Genomic DNA, 24,617 nt, shown 5'->3' with positions numbered 1-24,617 from the left:
ATTGGAAGTTTCTTTGAGGATGTGACTAATAATTTAGAGTGGATGGCCTGTTCAATAGCGCAGATTCTAAAATATTCTTTTGTCTGTAATTGTATTGTATACAATAATAAAACAATATTGTATTGTATTGTATGTATACAATACAATATTGTATTTTATTGTATTGTGTTTCTTTTGGCCCTTCGGAAGTAAAGCAATGTCAGAGCCAAGCATTGGTAACCTTTAATGGAGAATTGCTTTTTTATCCATATTCTTCGAGACGCATGGTTACTTTCGGTCATAGAACTGCTATTTGCCAATCGCCATTTGCCATTTGCACTGACAACCTTTACTGAAATAGGTATAACTGCTGTTGGAAATGTTATTGACATTGAACACAAAATATTTTTTAATATTTAATATTTTTAATAGTTTTATTAATAAGTTAGTGTTTTGATACATTTCGGGATGTGAATGCATAAGAGTAAACGTGTATTAAACTAAGCATCTATACTGTTTTTGGAATAAATAAAGTCTTATGATGATGAAAAGGTTTTGTGCTTATAGGAGTTAAAATAAAAAAGCATATCTATGTGCAAGAGCTTTCTATTCCTTCTTCTTCTTGCTATCCGAAGTGCTGGCCGTTTCTTTTGGAGAGCCAAAGCAGAAAGGTGACAAAGCTTTCTCCACATGCAGGAATGGGTCCTGAGCATCCATAACGTGAAGAGAGACCTTTATAAGAGCAAAGACAAGAAACACGCCAAAACAGAGGCACTCTGTTGAAATGGAAATGATCCCCTTGAGTACCAGTGTGTACAATATGCTAGCAACAATGGAGGCCTTGGTGGTACTAAAGAGTGAAAATAAACAATAAGTAAGAAGCACAACATCGCTAAGTAATTTTAATTGTATATACCTATATCAACCGTTTAGCAATCTTAAATAGATTTAAATTTTGAGTCATTATTTCCCATAAGGGCTTCAAGCCAAAACAGTGGCTAAAAAGGAATAGCTGATGACCTCAAACCAAATGGTACATAATGTTTTTCCTCCATCTTTGAAAAAAAACATTTCTCTAAAACCTCTACATAAAAGTTTGTAATTTCTAACACTTGTACTCCTCGCAACTGTTAATTCTTTTGAAGGGTACAAAAGGGCTAACTTACAATGAGGGTTTCAAGGCTTCATGTGAAGTGACATCTAGAGATCCTTGAACAACTGCTGCTACTGGTTGAACAAGCAGTGCACCAGCTCCTAAAAAAGAGTTTTGAATTGAGTCCTTTCAGGGATGTCACTTAGCTCAGACTCTTGCTGGAAAACATTTAAAAGCCGGCTGAATTATGAGTACACTTATTTAATTTTAATGGCTCAATTTCCTTGCCAATCGGCAGATAAATCCCTTAGGGGACAAGCCTGCTTATTAATGTGTAGTTACAGCTTTTAAACTCTTTGTATGGTGAGGTCATGATTGTAATAATACCGGAAAAAGATGACCTGGATATTGGAAGCAAAACAGACCTTGAAGGGGCTTCGTGTACAAGGATATTTTTATCTTTAAATTTTTCTTTTTAGAGCAAATTAGATCCTTGCATTTTCTAGTAGAGAATATTTTCAGTTTTGAGACATTGAAGCAATTTTTAATGCATCACCGAGAAAATGAGAACCTTAATAAAGAACTTTAATATTTTGTCACATTTTTGCGAGATGCCTCTCAATTGTACTCACAGTGAAAAAAACGCATCCCCTTTCAGTAATTTCCAACCACCCCTTGCTCAACTCCACCCTATCATGACCTGTGTGTCCTAAACACTAAACATGATTTCTACCTTTAAAGATGCCGACAAGAACAACTACCAGCAGATCTGTGGGATAATGCTCTAGCCCCATAGACACACCTCCAAGGATCGCTTTGGCTCTGTGGGCCTCTTTTAGAACCACTAGAGATAACTGGGATAAGATGGGCCTCTTTTAGAACCACTAGAGATAACTGGGATAAGATGGGCCTCTTTTAGAACCACTAGAGATAACTGGGATAAGATGGGCCTCTTTTAGAACCACTAGAGATAACTGGGATAAGATGGGCCTCTTTTAGAACCACTAGAGATAACTGGGATAAGATGGGCCTCTTTTAGAACCACTAGAGATAACTAGGATAAGATGGGCCTCTTTTAGAACCACTAGAGATAACTGGGATAAGATGGGCCTCTTTTAGAACCACTAGAGATAACTGGGATAAGAGTGTGTCAGACAACAAAAGGAGCACTACCATTGATATAATAACTTCAGTCAAAAATACTGTCTGACCATATTTGGTTACAACCTTCAAGACCCTCAAGACCTTTACTCCTTTTTGATTATGTCACATATTTTATTTTTACTCAATTTCTTACCCAGGCTGGCTGCAACATGAAAAACTTGTTGAAGATGTCAAATGGACAATAAAACACTAAATACCTGAAACAGGAAGTTGGGAATACATTATAGGGGCATGTAGAAAGAAAAGCCCAAGGTTAGGTCCTGCTAATAGATTCACTGTGGTACACCGAGAAACAGGAAGTTGGGAATACATTATAGGGGCATGTAGAAAGAAAAGCCCAAGGTTAGGTCCTGCTAATAGATTCACTGTGGTACACCGAGACAAGTGGCTGCTTAGTAGATGTTGGCCAATGAATAATGGTTCACTAGAAAAGCCAAGAAGTTGGAAATACTGTTTGTCTTACAGCAAGAGCTATTTGATAAGGTCTTAGTCACAGTATTGCCTTGGAAGCATTTTGCAAACAAATTGAGTAAGAGCTTTCTTCTTTATCAGCCATCATCTACTTATTATTCTTTTACTATAAAGAAGTGACCCGAAAGGATTATTTGATCCAACCCAATATATTTATAGCTAGCATTAGTCATTACACCCAAATATTGATAGATAATTTGATAGGCCATAGCAAATGGCCTATCAAATCAACCCAACCCTATCATAAATGAAAAACTTTTCACTTAATGGCCTTTTTGGCAAGATCACTAATGTGACATTCCCTATCAGTAGAACACAGTAACTGCATTTACTGTGGACGTTTAGGAGCCTTCACAACAAACTATAAACTTTCCTTTTAAAGCATGGCTATATTTATAAAAAAATAACATAATGTAGTGAATTTTTAGATAGTTAAGTATAATTACAATATATATCTGTTAAGTGCCTTGGATCAATAGGAGAAAGGCACAAAATAAATCCTTTATTATTAGGCATTTTTTATTTCAGTTACCATATAGTGGTCATAGCTGCGACAGCTCTAACATCCTTCAGTGGTAGTACCATGGGAAGACCCAAAAAGAAGCTGATTAAAAATGACCCGGCGAAGTTTGATATGACTGCCGAGATCCAGCAAGCTAAAGGGTTACTTTGGGCAAAACCAGTCCCTGTAAGCAAAACATAAAAATAGCAATGGTACCAAACTACTTTGATGTACTTCGCCCCAAGGGGTGTGGGGAGAGGCTTATTTAAGAGGTAGGAATGGCCAACAGAGAGGAAGAAAATACCCTTGAAATACTGAAAATAATAAAAGAAAAAACAACACCACACACACGTAAACAAAAACCTATAGAGGAGTCTCTTGAGATCCATTCAGACATAGCTGTCAACTCATCTGCATCTGGGGGGTGTCTTAAGATTTTGGACCTCATCACAAGCCTAATTTTTGAGAGAAAGTTAATACATTCTCTGTATTCACCCGCATTGGCTCTCTTGGGTTTTTCCGCATATTTACTGTATTTCACCCTATTTCACAAGATTTCTGTCTGAATACTAATCTCAACTGAATTTTTTTTATAGATAATCAATTAACCCCACAATTTTTCTGCAATCTATCATTAGCAATTGCCGATATAATTAATTAATTTTATCGAATGGAAATGATTAATATCGAATTGATTAGCATGGTCCGATTTCATACTCAATGACCTGAAAGTGTTGGGCCTGACGGCAAGCTTGGCAACAGACCACAAAGCCTGAGAAAGTGCCGTGAAGAATCCTGTGTAACTCCATGTGGCGTTATTCCTGCCAATAGGGTGATTTAGATCCACGACGGCAGCAAAGGGAAGCCGCCTCACACACGTTTCAATGCGCGTGCACGCTAATTTTTGCCAGCGTCCCATCCTGAAGAGGACATGAAAAGCATGAAACGCCGTCCAGGCACCCGTTTCTCAAAACACCCGAGAATTCTTGGGCCCGAAAACTTTATTTTGCATTTTTGCTCAAAATTTCGCATGTTTTCCTTTTTGAGAACCGCTTTCATTTTTTAGAACAGTTTTAACTTCCACTTGGTTCGTATTCCAAATAATTATACTAAATAGGGCTATTTTCGATGTTTTGCTGAGAAAGTTACCCGAAAAGTCTCGGGTGACTGCGAGGACAAGAGAACTTTCTTAATATTTAAGCCTGTGAATTTCGGGCCCGAGAAGTTCGGGAAAGGATCAAAATCTATAAATCTAAAAAGAGGATCATCCTTCACATGAATCTTTGTGGTAAAATACAATGTTTGACGATATTTCAACACATTATATACCATAAATTTTATAGAAATTAGCCAGCTTTTCAAATTTAAGAAATAAAACGTTTTCGGGCATGAGAATTCTCGGGTGTTTCGATAAACGAGCCCCTGAACAATACGCGACGCCGGCAAGAAAAGCGTGCGCGCAATCGAACGTGCGTGCGTGCGCGAGCGTCGAAGCATGACGTAAATGGATTTGTGATATTGATTTTCTATCGAATGAACATGCCAGGATGTCGAAGAAGCACTGTTCTTTCGAGAGCAGACATAAAAAGAGAGAACACGTTTGAAATATCTTTTGTTTCAAGCAATATAGTTGTAGATTTGATGAGTCTAAACAAATTAGGATTACAATAAAAGTTGTATACCCCCTGTGTAAACTATACAAACAATTAACAAATTGTTGTGGACGAGAACAACAAAATCACATCGCAGATCTTACCTAATTTCATCCGTAATTTTAGACTAACAATTGTAAAATGAACGCATTGAAGAACAGGGAACATGGGAATCTGTACAAATCGCGCTGACCATTCTTGAAAAAGCGGGTAAATGCTATCCATGGCGCTACAGTTTGAAATGTTTGCCTTTTTCACCGGCAAACAAGGAATGAGCCCGCGGTCTGTTGGACATTTGTACTTCATGTACCATACTTCCAAGTGTCTCGAGTAGTCTTATAAGCTATGAATTACCATTTATTGCTGTCCATTGCTATCAGCAATTTTACCTGCCCTCTTTGCGCCTCGTAGATCTAAGAGCGTCAGCAAGTATTGTGTTTCCAAAGTATAAATATTTTTTGATAACTGATCCAACAAAAAAGCAACACACAATTCAATTTCAATGTTTATTGCAAAGAAGTGGCCCTATTAAAATAGAGGTTGCCTTCTAACTGTGATTTTGAGTATTCTGAGAACTTTCGCCATGATTTCTTAACTGCTACAACTTCTTCTCACTCCAGTCAATCAAGTTTTGAATTCACAGTGAATTGTTTCCTATGATTGGTCAACGCATTACTGTGAGCTGGTGTGACTGGAAGCCATCTAGGGGTAAGCCAATGAACAATGCTTTTGATGAACAAGTTTATTTTCTTTATCTTCTTTGTAGCCCCCTTCCCTTCAGCAAACATTGTATATTATAATGTTCTCTCACATTCAGCTTTGTTATGCTCATTTTTTTGGGGGAGGCAGCTTATCCCCCCAAAATAATATTAGGTGGAAAACACCAGAGCTCCATCACACCCTTGGTTTGTACACTCATTATCTAGTGAAAAATGGTTCTCCAGGTTTGAATAAACTGTGTCCTAAGTAAATAAAATTCTATTTATTTTTTAGGCATCAGCATAGTCCTGTTAATAATCGAGCTATTCATCTGAACTCGTTGCAAGGAGATTCTGTTGTTTTCTGCATCTTCTAGGCCCTTGCGAACAGTTGCTTGGCAATCCAACTGCTGTATCTCAGAGTCCACAGGGATGGCATACAGGCCAGATCCTACTAGATTATCACTAAGAGTGTCAACCATGGAGGAAAGACCAAATAAGTCTGCTGTGGGAAAAAAACAAATTAAATCATTAAAAGCTTTGTAGCTGACCAACAAGTAACCTTATCAAATTTACAGGGGCGTAGCCAGGCAAAAATACAGTGCATGCATGAGACTAGCCTCTCATAATGAAAAGGACGGAAAGAATGGGTTACGTGTGGCAAAATTGCGGAGGAGGGAGACTAAGGAGAAGGTTTCTCACTTCCGCTTGTTTTTGCCACAGGAAACCCAAACTTTTTTTTTTTGCTCTTTGAGATGCCTGCAGAGGAGGCTTGTATGAGACATTACTTAAAATACAGGAGAAAATGCTATCATGGGCCGTTTTGGGCCCCCTCCTGTTAAAAATCCTGGCTATGCCCCTGATTTACATCGGTTAATTCCAGAAAATTTCCGTACCCCCACAACGGGAGGTTTTGTTTTTTTACCCCCCACCCCATGCTTCTGGAAATCTTATTTCTTGGCAAGACCCCACATGAAATGGTAAAAAATGATAAATACAAGGCGAGAAAAACAAACAAACAAAATGTTCTAACTACATTTTTAATACTCTTATTTTTTTGGCATATACAGTTGAAGCTCTCGTAAGCGACCACCTTGGGAACTGAGAATTGTGGTCGTTAACGGAGCTGGTCTTTTACGAGAGCTTGCTCTCATAAGCGACCACTGGGCGCCAAAAACTTGAACAATAGGTGTTGGCCGCTTACGGGAGCTTAATTAAAATGCTGGAATCTAAAAGTTATCGTGATAATAACAACGCTGTGATATTTTGGTTTATTGCTTGATTTTGAAACTAGGTATTTGACTTATCATGAGAGTGAGTTGTTTTATTTAATAGCAATTAATTCTACGCAAAGTAGTTCGTTATGCTCGTTTATATCGGCGACTTAAGCTTTTCGTCATGAGAATATCTTCTGCGTCTACGATGATCGCATGGCGTCTTTTGTTAGCCGATTTCTAAAGCGTGCAACAAACAAGTGGATGGCTATTGTAACTAAAAAAGGATAAATCGTGGAGCTGGCAATGGACTAGAGATCCCTTGCATTTACCCATTTTCTAGAGACAAAGAAATGTTTGAAATTGAAGTTAGAAAATTGAGATTATGTCTACTGGAAAGGCAGCTTTTGTGAAAAATTACAACATTTCCGCTTTATATGTGATTTCAGCATGCATTTGATATGATGTTTATCGATGTTGACTGATGTTGTAAAGTCAAAAATCATTGAGGTCGCTTACGAGAGCACAAAAAAATAAAAGAAAATCTCAGTTGGTGTTTTGAAATAATGGTCTTTAACGGAGCTGGTCGCACCGATAAGTTGGTTGCTTACGAGAGCTTAGAATTACAAAGTTTGTGTGACAATTCAATGGGTGATTCCTGATCGTGGTCATTATCGGGGCTGGTTGCTTACGAAAGCGGTCGCTCAGAGAGCTTCGACTGTATTTATCTGGTATATATATATATGTAAATATTTTTCCTTTTTTATTCTTTTCATTTTTTTCTTTTTTTTTCCTTCCTGTAGATAGGCAAGCAGGCAAGACACCTCACAACTTTATTTTTCTGGCAATGTTAGCTGTTTCAATATCTAATTGTGTCTTAAGATATATTGAATATGTTTTAAAATGAACATTTTCGTTTTTCTTGTATGCTCCACCAATTTTTAAAAGTTTAAATTTTTAAGAAAATACAATAATTAAGTTATTCAAAATGCAAATTAAATGGGGAGTCACTATGTGCATGCATAATGCTTTTTATTTGTACTCAAAAGTAAAAAAAATAATAATTCAATATAGCCTATCACCGCCTGCAACCATGGGTCCGACTTTGTCAAAACACCTTCTGCATGCTAAATGTCACATGCCCGTACCCAGGGGGGTGCAAACACCCCCCCCCCCCACAACGGTCGAAGGTCCACTTTTGGTTCCCAATGGACGTGCTATTTGTAGAAAAACTATAAAGCATATGCTAGATCACTCTGGTAAGTCATTAATCTATAAGTCAGACTTTTTTTGCAGCCAAATCTGACAATAAACATCCCGTGGAGATACTGTAAAGGCATAAAAAAATCCCTTTTTGTTCTTTCTGGGATGGTCAGATTTTTATCAGAGAACTCATTCCCCCCCCCCCCCCCCCCCCCAGAAAAATTAGGTCCATTTTTTCGGACTTCGCACACACACACCCCCATGAAGTGACAGCAAGATGACAGCCAACACCATTGGCATGAAGTGTACACATTGGACAAGATAGCGCTTTTTTTACTTTGCAAATAAAATAACATATTTTAGAACGAATTTTGGAGTTTTTATTTTTTTACGAAAACTGAGAAAATTGGATATTCTACAGTGATACCACTTTTTTCGAAAACGCAGATTAAAGACTTCCCGGCGCGCGAAGTTTGCCACAGCGTGGAAATTTTACTACTTGGGGTTGTAATGACCAAATGTAGAACAGTCTCTCTGCTCCTTCTTTAAATGAACCCAAGGTCTTCTAATTTCTGTAAAGCTTTTGTGGCAGGTGTGACCTTTGAGAGCGCTTGCAAAGTATGCTGGATCCTCGAGCATGTCGTGAGTGATCCTTAAGATTTTGTTTCCATCGAATGAGCTACAAACTAAAACTTACAGACTGTTTTGTTTTAACGATGCGAATGTGCCTGAGATGGAAACGGCCGACTGCCAGCCACGAGTTTTCGATTGATTGTACAATCAGAGCCGAGCCAATCAGCATCTTTTATTTTTTTAGCTCGCCAGCAATTTTTGCCTGCGCTTGGTTGATCTATAGACCCCAAAATCCTAACAGACTACGCGCAGTATAAAACAAACCGCCGCTACGCAGGCTAACCCTTATTTCAAGCCCTGACATGCGAGATTGTGAGGGATTGCTTCATATTAATCAGTAGTAGATATTTTGTTTCTAAACCAGTCTAGACATGTTACGGAGAGACGCATAGAGATTTAAACAGCAATCTATGAGGTCTTCGCTTTTTTTGAAAGACATGCGCCTTACGTGCAGCCAAACAGTGTGGAGAGGACAATATAGTAAGGTATCCTGATTAAAGCCACATTGTCACCAGTTTACTTCCAGAGGTCCGACGGAAACCTCAACTGTTAAAAGACAAAAGAAGCTATTAGAATCCTAGATATTTAACAGGCCATCCGCTCTAAATCATCAATCACATCCTCAAAGAAACTTCCAATAGACTTTAATATTTTGAAATATTTTTCGCGTTTTCCATTAAAATATGTTAGGTAATCGACCGGAAGTAAACTGGTGACAATGCGGCTTTAAGATAAAAATAGTCCCAGGCGTGGCCTCACGTCCACTTTTTCCAAGTGTTGCGATGTTAGCCTACGATGTTATCGTACGGTTTAGTTGTTAAAGCTTTCGTAAAAAAATCAGAGATAAAACCTGCAGCAACACTCTAGATAAAACAAGAGAGTTACAAACAACTTTATTCACTTGGATGCTTTTTAGGTTCTTCCTGCGTCTTCAAACTAGAACATTCAAGACTTGGTAAGATGCAAATTGTGTTCCGATTCCTGTATCAACCTCACACACCCCAGGAATTCAACCTCACCATGCTTTCAGAATTCCGAAATTGCTAATCCCTCTGTGCTTTTAAAATTCCGAAATCACCAACACCCCCCCCCCCCCTCGTGCTTTCAGAATTCCGAGCTCGGCAACCCCCCCTTGCTTTAGGAATACAAAAATGCCACCCGTTGGGGTATGGATATTTTCTGGAATTACCCATCTAGTTAAAGCATCGACAATACTTAATGATGACATCAACACCTTGTAAACAACAAAGTAAACCACCCATATCCACCAACAACATGCAGTGACATCAGCAAAACCAGACACAGCTAAGCTTTTATGAGTAATAAACATCACCCTGTATTCTTTACAACAAAATGGAGAATCAGAACACATGAAACAGACACAGTACATATCAATACCTCTGGCATCTTCACAAGTGTAGGGAGCTCCCGATACCATTTGCCTAAAAAAGGATCCACATTTCAATATTAAGCTTATATCTTTTTATCACGTTTGGACACCCTTCAGAAGAAAAGAAGACTGCGACCAAGATCAATTTAATGGGTTAATCAATTTAGGTTCGAGACTCACTACATACTTACATCCCTTCAAAAAATTTCTTGGCCTGCTGTTGCATCGACTGTAAAGTTTCGCTTACAGCGGCAACATCACCGTCTCCGGCGGCCATCTTGGCACAACAAAGATTCTACTAGTCTCCGATAACTATCCGACGGATTTCCGAAAACAGCTCGAAAAGTTATCGAATACGTTCAAAGTCAAGAAAGACTGCCACGGAAACATTTAGTTGTCATTTCTTACACAGATTGTTTTCATTTGATTGTCAATTTCCCAGAAGCAGTGTATGAAAAAGGGCCTTCACGATGAGTTGGTTTTGGGGAAGCGAGGATCAAATCGAAGACACGAAAATGCACATTGAAGCGCTGACGAAGAGGAATATGCAACTCGAGGAACAACTCAAAGAACTTTCCGAAGCTAATCGGAAGCAAAGCGAAGCTCACGCTCAAAGCCTTGCAGTACTACCTCTTCGAATGAACCAAACAATGAAAGCAAAAGACGAGAAAATAACCGAATTGCAAGCAGAAGTGGATAGGTTAAAGTTAGAGGCTAGCGAACGCGAAATGCTCATGGAACATTTACAGAATAAATGTAAGATATTAGATGAGGTTGCACGTCATAGGGACGCTTTGGAAAGTGTCCTCGCTTGCTTGGATATTATTCAAGAGCCCGATTACGATGCGGACGGAGAGAATGAACGAGAAACTGATTTGATCAATGGCTCCATTGAAAAGGAGGGAAATGATGGGAGAAAGGAGGCGAGAGACTTTAGAATTGACAGTGGTGTAGACACGGAAGGCCCTTCAGGGTCCAGTTATTAATTTTAACATTTACATAATTCATAAATATAAACAATAATAACATTTACATAAGCACAGTAAATCATAACACAGGGACTTCATTTAGAAATTTTATTATCAAGTTCGTACCTCAAAATAAATAATAAATGTACATTTAGCATGCACCAGATAATTTCACAAAATTCTAGGCAGGGGTGGGGGGGTGGGGTAATTGTTCTACCATGAATTTCCTTGTAAGCAAAATATCTAAGGGAGGGACGATGGGGGGAGGGGTGATCAAAAAGCAGAAAAAAAAATCACACAAGGAAAAAATACAGTGCAGGACAATCATACCGCCACATAGCTTTGTGGAGTAAAAAAAAAAAGAAGCTTGGAGGTCATCTTCGTAGTCTCAAAAAGAATGCATGTGGGCACTGTGGACTGTTGGCTGGAAGGTAGCGTTCATAGAAGTTAATTATGAATTCCTCTGGCTTGAAACCAAATCTCTGGTACAGCAGCATGGCAGAATTGGTTGCAGATACATGTAATGTCACATCCTTTCCCATACACGTCTGGATTAGATGGTATAACATGTAGGAGCCTATGCCGGCATGCTGCCACTCCGGATGCACCAGTATAAAGGAGATGTATGCCTCATTGTACTTCACATCTGGGACCATGAATGCAAAGCCAATCACATAACACCTAAATAATAGAGGATATTTAAGCACTGAATTACTCTACTAGCAGAGCTCTACATTACTGTTTGTTTCAAGCAGTTGGACGCCTCAAATGCCATCAGGCATGTAAGAGATCAATTGTTGGGCTAGGAGGGTGATTCCATGGTTTCATGGGTAGACAAAGAACGCTGTGAGATAGGCTTTTCCATTAGAAATGTAATGTTTTAGGGCTTCCTGGGTATTCCCTTCCCCCACAGCTTGCTAGTGTGGTAAAGATGACAATGTGTCATTATATCATGGATATATGAAGAAAGGTAGTTTCACCTGTATAGGACCACACAGCTGAAATCCGGGTATTGAAGACACTCTGAAACTGTAAACATCACAAATATCAGAAAAAGGATTTACATAAAGAAATTGCGAAAAATTTGATGTTCCAAAATAAGTGTAAATGGTTTATCTTGCCACCAATGTCTTTTTAGTGCAACACGTTGCCTGAAAAAACTAAAATATTAATGCTTGTAGTTTGTGTAAAATAAGCAATCTAGAACAATGGCTCATTATTCAATATTGAAATCATCAATTTAAATTTTTCTTCAAATCAATTTTTGATTTAATATGATTCTGCAATCAATTTAGCTAGTATTTTTATTTTTATTCAAGAAAAAAAAATTTCTCACTTACGATCAATCCCTGGCCAGAAGAATTCACGGCACATGGCATTCACAGATGGAATGTGATGAGGCTGCACATAACAATAGTCTATAGGACGCCGCTCTTGTGGCTTCCACCCCATCTGGCCCCTAGGTGAGTTTATAAGGTTAATTCAGTGATGAGCGGCAGAATGTTATTGTGAACTGTCACTTGTTTGTTTTATGCATGGTATGAAATGAAAATCATGTGCCATGTGAAAAATGTTACCAAACATGTGACATGACTTGTCTACACATGCGTTGCTGACACAATTTGTTTGCATATGTGTTGCTGGTCATGTGACTTGTTTGCACATTTGTTGCTCATGTGACCTGTCTACAAATGTGTTACTGATCATGTGACTTGTTTGCACATGTGTTGCTGGTCATGTGACTTGTTTGCACATGTTTTGCTGGTCATGTGACTTGTTTGCACATGTGTTGCTGGTCATGTGACTTGTCTGTACATGTGTTACTGGTCAGGTGACTTGTTTGCACATGTGTTGCTGGTCATGTGACTTGTTTGCACATGTTTTGCTGGTCATGTGACTTGTTTGCACATGTGTTACTGGTCATGTGACTTGTCTACACATGTTATATTTGACTTAGTTGCAGATGTGTTGTTGAACATATGAATAGTCTGTGCATGCATTCGGCTATGATGTACCTGTGGGTGCGTTCCATTAGCTCTTCCATCAGCCTCAGTTTCAGGGGTCGACTCTCAAAGTCTCTTCGAATATATGGTTTGAGCATTCTGGATGTATATGGACTGGTAAAGGGCCGCATGTGGTTGTGCTGGTGCACCCCTATTAATAGGTGCCGGAAACTTGTAGCACTGCGCCTTTGCCCATGAAGCATCTGTGGGGCTGCCTATAGGAACAAACAGCACCTCTATAATGAGTACAACTAAAAAAATAGGCAAAACTATGCTTTTAAAAATAAAATTACCTGGAATCGATCAAGAATGTTGCTTTTCCTCCCAAGAGACAAATGTGTTGTCCAAGAAGGTTTCTGTAAAGACAAGGTACAATATGCTCAATAAAAAGAATAAATAAGAGCATCTGGTACAAAATATAGTAAATACCTGTTCCGTGCTTTTCTCAAAGAAACAGCTGTCCAGCTTAGAAGGATCCTCCTTAGGAACAAAGCAACAGTGATCAAATGAATTTTGAATTTTGTAATGATAACAAGCATAAGTACTCGATGGATCTTTTCTGTCGCCCAAGAAGGAAGTATGGTGACCATCTTATCTTTTAGGATATAAAATTCTTTTCCCTTAGGGGGAGTACTGTGAATATTCTGATTCTGATATTTTTAGGGGGTTTCACACCAATAATAATGCTATTCAAAAATAACAAGACTTGAAGACTAGAACTAGAATTATTCTAAGGACCGTTTATGGTACCCACCTTTTTGGGTACCACATTGCCATCAATGAATGCATAACCACTGATAGTTCTCAGTGATTGGGAGATGATTCTGTCCACATCAAACAGCGGTAAGGCACGGTCACGTTTGGTCTGCAAACATTTAAAGAACAATACAAACAACAATATATGATGAATGCTTGCTCTGAATAGTCTCCTTGTGAGGTTCTTCCCTGATACAATCTATAGGGAGACATTGATTCCTCGGTAAATTCTGCCAAGTGCAATGACTGGCCATAGGGTGTGGAGGCATACTGTGTCAAGTAATCTCGGCGAAAGAATGGGAGTGATGCCACAGTATTCCACTTGTTTCAGGCTAAAGCACCAGTGTAGCAGAGTTTACAGAATGTATGACAATTGCATTTTGCTACTCTCCCCTCCTGTACATACCTTTCTCAGGAGGAGTTTTCTTCTAAGTCTTCTCATTGTGCTGTCTTCTTGAAGAGCAAGTGGACAAGCGTCCAATCTGCACAACAGCTCATGCTCCTGGACTTCAGTCATAGGGACCACTCTGAAAACACGTCAAAATAAGGAAGGATATCCCACGAGCCAATCTATTTAAGTGGTATAAGCTAAATAAAAGGCAATGTCCAGAGTAAACCAAGAGGTGCATCCAGAGTAAAACAACATAGAAAGCAAAAGATAAATAGTATATGTAAAGATGGGTTACAGCTTAGCAGTGAATTGGCAATTATTGATTTATTTATTGATTGATTGGTTTATTGAATAGGCAATGTCTGGGCTGTCGGTATGACAGTTGACATGGAATTAAGCTTTCAGCATGACCTATCAATATAGAAAGTAACAGACAAAAAGTAGCATGCATGTACCTCTGTTCAGCACATGTCTTCTTGCTTTCATCTGCATTATCAGACTGCTGTTGCCTTGTTGAGGTAGTATTCTCTAGTCTAGGGTCACTACTGCTTGTGCTCAATTGTGTTTTACTGCTTTGCATTTCTTGCTGTTCACTTGAGGACATGTCCATTGGTTCATTCATATTTGATGTGTTTATTGGAGCGTCATTCAAGGAGTCATTCAAGGATTTGTTTGACTGCCCAATGGGAAGGGAGCCAGAATAATGCTTGCCTCCAGTGCTGAAACCATTGGAAGAGCTGCTTGCGACATCATTGTTATCATTATCTTTGTCATTCCCATCGTCATTATCATCATTATCATCACCACCATCATCATCATTATCATCATCTTCACTGCTGTCACAGTCTTCCTGTTCTACTGTTGGCAAAATAATAATAATGTACACACTTGTAGGCTTTTTATAAAGTGTCATTAAATAGTAATGAAAACAAATATCTCTACAACCACATATGCTCATCAGCTAACAGTGCTGGCTTCCTGACACAGTTCAGGACAAGATATCTATCAAAAGCACTCTCTTTAGGATAAAACCCTAATGTTTTGTACCCTTTAGGTCAATCAAGCCCTGTTTCATTGTACAATGACTTATAGTATGGTCAGCAACAAAGCAATGAAATAAAGCATAACATGCTATCGGAATAAAAATTGAACTGTGACAAAGTTATTGTTTATTTGGCCTTTCATGATGTGGGTTAAGCCGGCGCAGGTTCTTTAACCAGGGCATTGAGTTATTCTCTTAAGATGGCCACTGACATGACCATTCGTAATGCCTGGTACACATTACTGACACAACGACATGGGCATGCGCACTCTTATCTTCTTATGATCGAGTGTGAATGGTTTAACATTTTGGCATAAGCCCGACATAATGACATGGACATAACGACATAAGAGAAAAAAATTCATGTTGTCGTTATGTCGGGCTAAACAGAGTGCACGCACCTATTGGTTACGTCACTAGTGTGCACCAGGCAACATGAATTTTATACAAGCAGACAATCTAAGATCAGCAAGTGACTGCGACTAATGGAAGAGCTAATGGACAGCACACACAGTGGTACATCATAGCTGTTTGCATGCACAGACTATTCATGTTTAGCAACACATCTGCAACTAAGTCAAATATAACATGTGCAAACAAGTCACATGACCAGTAACACATATGTAGGCAAGTCACATAACCAGCAACACATGTACAGACAAGTCACATGACCAGCAACGCATGTGCCTACAAGTCACATGACCAGCAACACATGTACAGACAAGTCACATGACCAGCAACACATATGCAAACAAGTCACCTGACCAATAACACATGTACAGACAAGTCACATGACTAGCAACACATATGCAGACAAGTCACATGACCAGCAAAACATGTGCAAACAAGTCACATGACCAGAAACACATATGTAGACAAGTCACATGACCAGCAAAACATGTGCAAACAAGTCACATGACCAGTAACACATGTGTAGACAAGTCACATAAGCAACACATGTGCAAACAAGTCACATGACCAGAAACACATATGTAGACAAGTCACATGACCAGCAAAACATGTGCAAACAAGTCACATGACCAGTAACACATGTGTAGACAAGTCACATAACCTGCAACACATGTACAGACAAGTCACATGACTAGCAACACATATGCAGACAAGTCACATGACCAGCAACACATGTGCAAACAAGTCACATGACCAGAAACACATGTGAAGACAAGTCACATGACTAGCAACACATATGCAAACAAGTCACATGACTAGCAACACATATGCAGACAAGTCACATGACCAGCAACACATGTGCAAACAAGTCACATGACCAGCAACACATGTGCAAACAAGTCACATGACCAGCAACACATGTGCAAACAAGTCACATGACCAGCAACACATGTGCAAACAAGTCACATGACCAACAACACATGTGCAAACAAGTCACATGATCAATTAATCTGAGAAAGGTCTGAAATACTCAAAGTACTGATGACCTGAGTTGGATAACCTTGTTAAGGATGAAAAGGCTTGAAGTATTTGTATATGCTCCATAAAAAGTGTTACAGGAGAATCCTACACAGTATTGAGGCACTCCATGTAAAGCCAATATAACGGCTACTCCCTCTTGTGGGGTGAAAGCGTATCCTTTGCCCACTTTGACTACCCCTCTATCCAGCTGTAGAGAGCAGTACCCCGTAACTGTCAAACAGGTTGACCCCCTGTGTAGCGAACAGTACTTACATAATAATAATACTTAGATAATAATTAACTCTGTAACCCGATAAAATTAGAGCCAGGGATTACTAAGCCCAGGCATAATCATACACGAATCGAACGAACAACACGCGCGCGATGATTTCCCCTAATATAGCCGGATCAAGGAATGTTTTGCTTCATTTCTTTGCGGCTAGCGCACATATTTGATTTCTTACTTTGATTATTGCCTATTGGATAGTTTGTTATCGCATAATTACGCATTTATTCCGACGATTGTTTACTTCTTGATTCCAAGTGCTTTGATTACATAATCACTGTAGTTTTAGATATACTTAGTTTAGTCATCATTTCATAGTCCTGTAGTATAGTCGATTATTCGTTTAGCTTAACTGCATAATTATTATTTCAGTTTTTACGGTGTAATACAGACATTAAAGTCATAGAAAAGCCAAATTGGCTTCAAGACGGTGTCGTGTCATGTATTATAATATCAGTAAAGACGACGGGAAGGGAAATACACTACACCCTGTCCAGGACTCACCCTCATCAACCCCTCCTCTGATAAGAGAGCACAAGCTCTCTACTTCCATAATGGCCGGGGTATCTGACACCGCTATTAATGGAGGTTGTTCTTCCCCAATCAGGGAAGCCATCATGGTGTTGTAGTCAAGATCAGTAAAGTCCTCATTAGAAAGAATACCCTGTGAAAGACATCAGTTGTTTTTATTTTGCATATTCTTGATGTTTGATATAAATCTATCCCAAAAGATCTTGTCTGCACAAACTGCAAATGACAATGACAGTTTCATGACCAAAAGGATTCCAAAGAATTTGCTCCAAAACGTACGGCTCTGACATCTATTGAGTTTATTTGCCACCTTTGTTTTTACAAATAATTTCTACACACAAGCACCTTTCTGTCCAGCCATTCCCATTCGCCAGCTCCACCGACAACCTTTTTGAAAATACATGTATTTCTTAGAATGGGGGTTATTGACATTTTTTTAGAAGGGTATACAATTCTGCAATTATAGTTGCTAACCCTTGGGGTTATTCTCTTGATGGGTTTGATACTTACATGGTTAACTTATAATTATTCTGTATTTATTGAAACAGCACTTAATATTATAAAAATAGGCTGTGTAAATGGACAGGGTAAAATGCTGGGAAAATGACATATCTAGAACTAACATCCAATCAATTAAACCCATGGTATATTTTAAAGGGTAAATCTGCCCCCAACACACCCAAATCATCACCATCATCTGGGTCTGCTAGCTTACATCACTTATGCCCACTTCTCCTGAAGTCCTTTTGGTACTTTCCTATCAAACAAAATGAGAAAATTCAAATAAGATTGAAAAAATGAATTGCATGAAAGATTATCAACAAAATCAACAATCATCTTTTGATACAATTAAGATAACTTAACATACAGGGCTTGGATCAGATTTTTGTATTCTTTTCTCAGGAGTTCTTTTCTTTGGTAGTTTACGCTTCTTAGCATCTGCTCCAGAGATGTTCAAGACTTCTACCGGAGAGATGTTTTCCTTTAGGGACCACCAGCCCGACTCCTTGAATTCCTGTTGACCTGACTTGAAGTAACGAGGACAGCCAACTGACAATGTCCCTGCAATTGTGCTACACCAAGATGTGGAACGCCTTCTACATTCAAATGTAAACAAGAAAAAAAGGTTATATACCACACAGTATTCATGACCTGGAGTCAGAGTATAAAAAAGATTCAAAATACTTTTAGTCAGAGCTCTGCCAAATTTTGTCTTTATTTATAGTTTAGAGTGTTTCGTATAAGGCGGCTATTGCTTGTCAGATGCAACTAAAATTGCTCTATTTCAATTGTGTTTTATGGTTTCTCATTTATTGATTTCAGATCCTGATTATATTTTACATTTTCATGGCCATTAAGAAAACTATTTTATCACTTGTAAAACTGATTTTTTAACTGTGTGATCCATGAAAATGTTCCCAAACCCTTGAGTAGCCGAGCCAGTCAGTCTTACCAGTTTATCTTTAACCTAGATGTACTTACTTATAAGGAAAGAGCAGCAACCAGTTTCTATCAATAAACTGGCAGATGTCTTCTTTCCATCTGAAATACCCTTTTCTTCCACTTCCACTTAACAGAAGGTTGTAAAGAGCTAGATACACAGCCTGCATCCTGTGTTATTAAAAACAACAAATATGGCTATTACCCACATACTGTACACTGCGTCCACTTTACAATAATTGGCAATCGGGAACAAATTTATTTGTCAAATGTTTCATCTCATTTAGGCAGTATATTAAAGGTTTCTACATTGTATCAAATAGAATAACAAACACATTTAATATGACAAAGTATAAAACCTACTTTGTTTGTGGGAATTTTCAATTACAGGGCTTGTGAGAGTAGGATAATATTAGTTTACTGTTCTATATAGAAACGTTTACTTTACCAGCTAATGTTTCCTCTATAACAGTCATCATGTCCATCATCAGAACAGTTAGCGCAGGTCAAGTTAAAGAACACATCCCCCGCAAGAGGAGAAGGACGCCCAGACTTTAAACAACCTGATAGCAGAATTCCATCCAAAAAACACTAAGAGCAAATGCATATAAGTGACCTAGGGTATGGTCAGGAATAAAGATGTTCTGTAAAGTTTACCTGAGTGGAAGTACAACTGGCAACTTGTACACTGAATCAAATCCCTGCAAAGAAAAAGAAACAATTAACATCCAACATTTATTCTGTTTGTTCTAAAATGCTAGATAACTTGACATCTTGACACCACTGATAACAATATAGCTAGGATCTACTCGGGGAGTGGGAGGGAGGTGTTTTTATTGGTCAAGAGGGAGCACATCCCCCCACTAAACCCTATGTGCCTTGACTAGGGCAGTGGTAAGATCTACAGTAGCATGGGATAAAGTGCTTTTTTCTATAAATATAAGGGTGGTGGTCTGAAATTTATCAATCAAACCCTACGCACACATGAAATGGGATTTGGTACAGCATCTCCCTCTACTTTAGTAGCATGGGATAAAGTGCTTTTCTCTATAAATATAAGGGTGGTGGTCTGAAATTCATCAATCAAACCCTACGCACACATGAAATGGGATTTGGTACAGCGTCTCCCTCTACTTTAGTAGCATGGGATAAAGTGCTTCTTTCTATAAATATAAGGGAAGTAGTCCAAAATTCATCAACCAAACCCTACACACACATGAAATGGGATTTGGTATAGCATCTCCCTCTACTTTAGTGATACTTGACAACTCAGCAAAATATCAAGGCTTAAATACCCTATATAAACATACTAACATTGCAGTATTGCTGGCGCCATTACGCTCGGTTGATAACAAGACAGAAGAAATGTTAGCTTACTTTACACTATGCAGCACCTCTCAATTTAATGCACAAGCACGGCTAGCATTTCAGGGCCAGTAATACTGGTGCAGTAATACTGGTGCAGTAATACTGGTGCAGTAATACTGGTGCAGTAATACTGGTGCAGTAATACTGGTGCAGTAATACTGGTACAGTAATACTGGTGCAGTAATACTGGTGCAGTAATACTGGTACAGTAATACTGGTGCAGTAATACTGGTGCAGTAATACTGGTGCAGTAATACTGGTGCAGTAATACTGGTGCAGTAATACTGGTACAGTAATACTGGTGCAGTAATACTGGTGCAGTAATACTGGTACAGTAATACTGGTGCAGTAATACTGGTGCAGTAATACTGGTGCAGAAATACTGGTGCAGTAATACTGGTTGCAATAATACTGGTGCAGTAATACTGGTTGCAATAATACTGGTGCAGTAATACTGGTGCAGTAATACTGGTGCAGTAATACTGGTGCAGTAATACTGGTACAGTAATACTGGTGCAGTAATACTGGTGCAGTAATACTGGTGCAGTAATACTGGTGCAGTAATACTGGTACAGTAATACTGGTGCAGTAATACTGGTACAGTAATACTGGTGCAGTAATACTGGTGCAGTAATACTGGTACAGTAATACTGGTGCAGTAATACTGGTACAGTAATACTGGTGCAGTAATACTGGTGCAGTAATACTGGTACAGTAATACTGGTGCAGTAATACTGGTACAGTAATACTGGTGCAGTAATACTGGTGCAGTAATACTGGTACAGTAATACTGGTGCAGTAATACTGGTGCAGTAATACTGGTACAGTAATACTGGTGCAGTAATACTGGTACAGTAATACTGGTTGCAGTAATACTGGTGCAGTAATACTGGTACAGTAATACTGGTTGCAGTAATACTGGTGCAGTAATACTGGTTGCAGTAATACTGGTGCAGTAATACTGGTACAGTAATACTGGTGCAGTAATACTGGTGCAGTAATACTGGTACAGTAATACTGGTTGCAGTAATACTGGTGCAGTAATACTGGTTGCAGTAATACTGGTGCAGTAATACTGGTGAAGTAATACTGGTACAGTAATACTGGTGCAGTAATACTGGTACAGTAATACTGGTGAAGTAATACTGGTGCAGTAATACTGGTGCAGTAATACTGGTGCAGTAATACTGGTTGCAATAATACTGGTGCAGTAATACTGGTGCAGTAATACTGGTGCAGTAATACTGGTGCAGTAATACTGGTGCAGTAATACTGGTTGCAATAATACTGGTGCAGTAATACTGGTGCAGTAATACTGGTGCAGTAATACTGGTGCAGTAATACTGGTTGCAGTAATACTGGTGCAGTAATACTGGTTGCAGTAATACTGGTGCAGTAATACTGGTGCAGTAATACTGGTGCAGTAATACTGGTTGCAATAATACTGGTGCAGTAATACTGGTACAGTAATACTGGTTGCAGTAATACTGGTGCAGTAATACTGGTGCAGTAATACTGGTGCAGTAATACTGGTTGCAATAATACTGGTGCAGTAATACTGGTACAGTAATACTGGTTGCAGTAATACTGGTGCAGTAATACTGGTGCAGTAATACTGGTACAGTAATACTGGTGCAGTAATACTGGTGCAATAATACTGGTGCAGTAATACTGGTTGCAATAATACTGGTGCAGTAATACTGGTTGCAATAATACTGGTGCAGGCGCAGAGCAGAACTGTGCCGTCGATTCATGGCTAAAGCAAGATGCACTGAGCCTATAAAATATATAATACAATCTGGGACTGAGGTCGCCCATGGTTATTCGCTAAGGGGGGGTAGCAGCCGTTTGGATAAATCAGTTGGTGTAACTGAAAGGTATAATAACTTTATCACAATTCGTTTCCAGTAGTTATTCCAGTATTTATTTATACATTGTTAAGTGTAGTGTGCATCGGCCGACATACTGTAATTTAGCTTATGCTACAAAAGTATGAATAAACAATTATTATTATTATTATAATACTGGTTGCAATAATACTGGTGCAATAATACTGGTGCAGTAATACTGGTGCAGTAATACTGGTGCAGTAATACTGGTTGCAGTAATACTGGTGCAGTAATACTGGTTGCAGTAATACTGGTGCAGTAATACTGGTGCAGTAATACTGGTGCAGTAATACTGGTTGCAATAATACTGGTGCAGTAATACTGGTACAGTAATACTGGTTGCAGTAATACTGGTGCAGTAATACTGGTGCAGTAATACTGGTGCAGTAATACTGGTGCAGTAATACTGGTTGCAATAATACTGGTGCAGTAATACTGGTGCAGTAATACTGGTGCAGTAATACTGGTGCAGTAATACTGGTGCAGTAATACTGGTGCAGTAATACTGGTGCAGTAATACTGGTGCAGTAATACTGGTGCAGTAATACTGGTGCAGTAATACTGGTGCAGTAATACTGGTGCAGTAATACTGGTGCAGTAATACTGGTGCAGTAATACTGGTGCAGTAATACTGGTGCAGTAATACTGGTTGCAATAATACTGGTGCAGTAATACTGGTGCAGTAATACTGGTGCAGTAATACTGGTGCAGTAATACTGGTGCAGTAATACTGGTGCATTAATACTGGTGCAGTAACACTGGTGCAGTAATACTGGTGCAGTAATACTGGTGCAGTAATACTGGTGCAGTAATACTGGTGCAGTAATACTGGTTGCAATAATACTGGTGCAGTAATACTGGTTGCAGTAATACTGGTTGCAATAATACTGGTGAAGTAATACTGGTACAGTAATACTGGTTGCAATAATACTGGTGCAGTAATACTGGTGCAGTAATACTGGTGCAGTAATACTGGTTGCAATAATACTGGTGCAGTAATACTGGTTGCAGTAATACTGGTTGCAATAATACTGGTGAAGTAATACTGGTACAGTAATACTGGTGCAGTAATACTGGTGCAGTAATACTGGTTGCAATAATACTGGTGCAGTAATACTGGTGCAGTAATACTGGTGCAGTAATACTGGTGCAGTAATACTGGTGCAGTAATACTGGTGCAGTAATACTGGTGCAGTAATACTGGTACAGTAATACTGGTGCAGTAATACTGGTGCAGTAATACTGGTTGCAGTAATACTGGTGCAGTAATACTGGTGCAGTAATACTGGTGCAGTAATACTGGTGCAGTAATACTGGTGCAGTAATACTGGTGCAGTAATACTGGTTGCAATAATACTGGTGCAGTAATACTGGTGCAGTAATCCTGGTGCAGTAATACTGGTACAGTAATACTGGTGCAGTAATACTGGTACAGTAATACTGGTACAGTAATACTGGTGCAGTAATACTGGTACAGTAATACTGGTACAGTAATACTGGTACAGTAATACTGGTGCAGTAATACTGGTGCAGTAATACTGGTGCAGTAATACTGGTGCAGTAATACTGGTGCAGTAACACTGGTGCAGTAATACTGGTGCTGTTTGCAGAGTGCTTTACACACACTTACTTGGTCAAAAGAGTTTGTACCTTATCATGTTAGATTTGTTAGACAAAATATTCTGCATTCAACTTCTCAGTCTTATTCACCCTTTTGAGTGTCCTTTCAGCCACAAACTTTTGTCCACTGTCTACTCGTGTCCGCATTTGTCTTTGGTCATAACCTGAAAGGTCCTGTCAACAACTATCCTGTTGTCACCAACCCCTACTGTCAACAACTATCCTGTACAAACAGCTAAAAGTACTAGTGCGGATTGGCCCTCAGTGCCATGCCGAACTCAATTCTGCCGTGCCAAGCATAATTGATTTAGACGTTGAACTATTCATGTGCCAAATCAAAACAACAAGATTTGGCACTGCAGAGGCGTGACATATGGATCGGGCCTTAGAGTGGCTCCTATAAGCAGACTACCCCTCACCCCACAAATCCTTGGGTTTTTTTGGGGGGTAACCTTTTATCCAAAAGACCAAATTTGAGGAAAACTCACCCTTCCTTGGGTCCGTGGCAGTAACAAACCTTCTCGTTTTCATCTTTCTTCTCCTTGGAACATTGTGATTCCTATTGATGCAACATAACATTAAAACTTTGTGTGAGATAGAGACGGACACAGTCCATTTCGTGTGTTTAAGATTCCTTGAACGTAGTATCTCGATTTAAAAAACCCACATGTCAATGGACCATAACAATACCTCCAAGCTCATAATTTCGTGTTCTTCTTTGCATAATCACAGCAGAACACAATACAACACACAATTCCTTCATCACACCATTTTGACTTGGCCGCTTTTCCGACTTCAGTCAAGAACAATATGTAACGAGCACTTTGATTGAGCAATTCTCATAGGCATAGAACTAACCAATCACAGTTTTCGTAATAACAATCCTTAGTAAC

At 39.0% G+C, this 24,617-nt stretch overlaps 4 protein-coding genes across 5 annotated transcripts; 1 reads left to right on the top strand and 3 right to left on the bottom strand.

Moving 5' to 3' along the window:
• Positions 1-384: 384 nt before the first annotated feature.
• LOC5502187 (trimeric intracellular cation channel type 1B.2) lies at positions 385-5,182 on the bottom strand. The gene is made up of 6 exons (XM_001623356.3): positions 4,966-5,182; positions 3,240-3,393; positions 2,370-2,433; positions 1,806-1,926; positions 1,146-1,233; positions 385-829 (listed from the first exon to the last, which is right to left on the bottom strand). The coding sequence occupies exons 1-6, from the start codon at positions 5,165-5,167 to the stop codon at positions 586-588; spliced, it is 873 nt and encodes a 290-aa protein (XP_001623406.2). The 5' UTR covers positions 5,168-5,182; the 3' UTR covers positions 385-585.
• Positions 5,183-5,353: 171 nt separating this feature from the next.
• On the bottom strand, positions 5,354-10,322 carry LOC5502191. The gene is made up of 3 exons (XM_001623357.3): positions 10,191-10,322; positions 10,008-10,051; positions 5,354-6,064 (listed from the first exon to the last, which is right to left on the bottom strand). The coding sequence occupies exons 1-3, from the start codon at positions 10,274-10,276 to the stop codon at positions 5,844-5,846; spliced, it is 351 nt and encodes a 116-aa protein (XP_001623407.1). The 5' UTR covers positions 10,277-10,322; the 3' UTR covers positions 5,354-5,843.
• A 147-nt stretch (positions 10,323-10,469) lies between these two features.
• Positions 10,470-11,131, top strand: LOC5502189. Its single transcript, XM_001623347.3, has one exon. The coding sequence runs from the start codon at positions 10,470-10,472 to the stop codon at positions 10,983-10,985; it is 516 nt and encodes a 171-aa protein (XP_001623397.2). The 3' UTR covers positions 10,986-11,131.
• LOC5502193 (cysteine-rich protein 2-binding protein) lies at positions 11,062-24,552 on the bottom strand. Of its 2 annotated transcripts, none has more exons than XM_032370465.2 (17): positions 24,415-24,552; positions 24,213-24,283; positions 19,505-19,548; positions 19,296-19,410; positions 18,890-19,018; positions 18,276-18,504; positions 18,123-18,164; positions 17,381-17,540; positions 14,573-14,975; positions 14,133-14,253; positions 13,725-13,835; positions 13,400-13,450; positions 13,264-13,326; positions 12,983-13,185; positions 12,308-12,426; positions 11,948-11,996; positions 11,062-11,648 (listed from the first exon to the last, which is right to left on the bottom strand). In XM_032370465.2, the coding sequence occupies exons 1-17, from the start codon at positions 24,424-24,426 to the stop codon at positions 11,342-11,344; spliced, it is 2,229 nt and encodes a 742-aa protein (XP_032226356.1). In that variant the 5' UTR covers positions 24,427-24,552; the 3' UTR covers positions 11,062-11,341. The 2 variants fall into 2 exon arrangements, with proteins under 2 accessions (XP_032226356.1, XP_048586308.1); XM_048730351.1 differs by having other exon boundaries at positions 14,573-14,972.
• Positions 24,553-24,617: the final 65 nt, after the last annotated feature.

The sequence above is a fragment of the Nematostella vectensis genome, chromosome 1 (genome assembly GCF_932526225.1).
Source record: "Nematostella vectensis chromosome 1, jaNemVect1.1, whole genome shotgun sequence".
NCBI classification, from domain to species: Eukaryota; Metazoa; Cnidaria; class Anthozoa; order Actiniaria; family Edwardsiidae; genus Nematostella; species Nematostella vectensis.
This window is presented reverse-complemented; position numbering and strand designations above follow the sequence as displayed.

Bases quoted from the DNA above. Each gene is read 5' to 3' on its own strand.
- LOC5502187 (XM_001623356.3), bottom strand. From the start codon at position 5,167: ATGAAGTACAAATGTCCAACAGACCGCGGGCTCATTCCTTGTTTGCCG. The intron at 2,434-3,239 runs GTAACTGAAATA...TTCCTGTTTCAG, and splicing joins GCAGCTATGACCACTATATG to GTATTTAGTGTTTTATTGTC. The intron at 1,927-2,369 runs GTAAGAAATTGA...ATCTTATCCCAG, and splicing joins TCATGTTGCAGCCAGCCTGG to TTATCTCTAGTGGTTCTAAA.
- LOC5502191 (XM_001623357.3), bottom strand. From the start codon at position 10,276: ATGGCCGCCGGAGACGGTGATGTTGCCGCTGTAAGCGAAACTTTACAG. The intron at 10,052-10,190 runs GTAAGTATGTAG...ATCCTTTTTTAG, and splicing joins AAGAAATTTTTTGAAGGGAT to GCAAATGGTATCGGGAGCTC. The intron at 6,065-10,007 runs GTATTGATATGT...TTTTTCCCACAG, and splicing joins CACTTGTGAAGATGCCAGAG to CAGACTTATTTGGTCTTTCC.
- LOC5502189 (XM_001623347.3), top strand. From the start codon at position 10,470: ATGAGTTGGTTTTGGGGAAGCGAGGATCAAATCGAAGACACGAAAATG.
- LOC5502193 (XM_032370465.2), bottom strand. The intron at 13,451-13,724 runs GTGGGTACCATA...TTTGTTCCTAAG, and splicing joins GCAATGTGGTACCCAAAAAG to GAGGATCCTTCTAAGCTGGA. The intron at 12,427-12,982 runs GTACATCATAGC...AAACTCACCTAG, and splicing joins CTAATGGAACGCACCCACAG to GGGCCAGATGGGGTGGAAGC.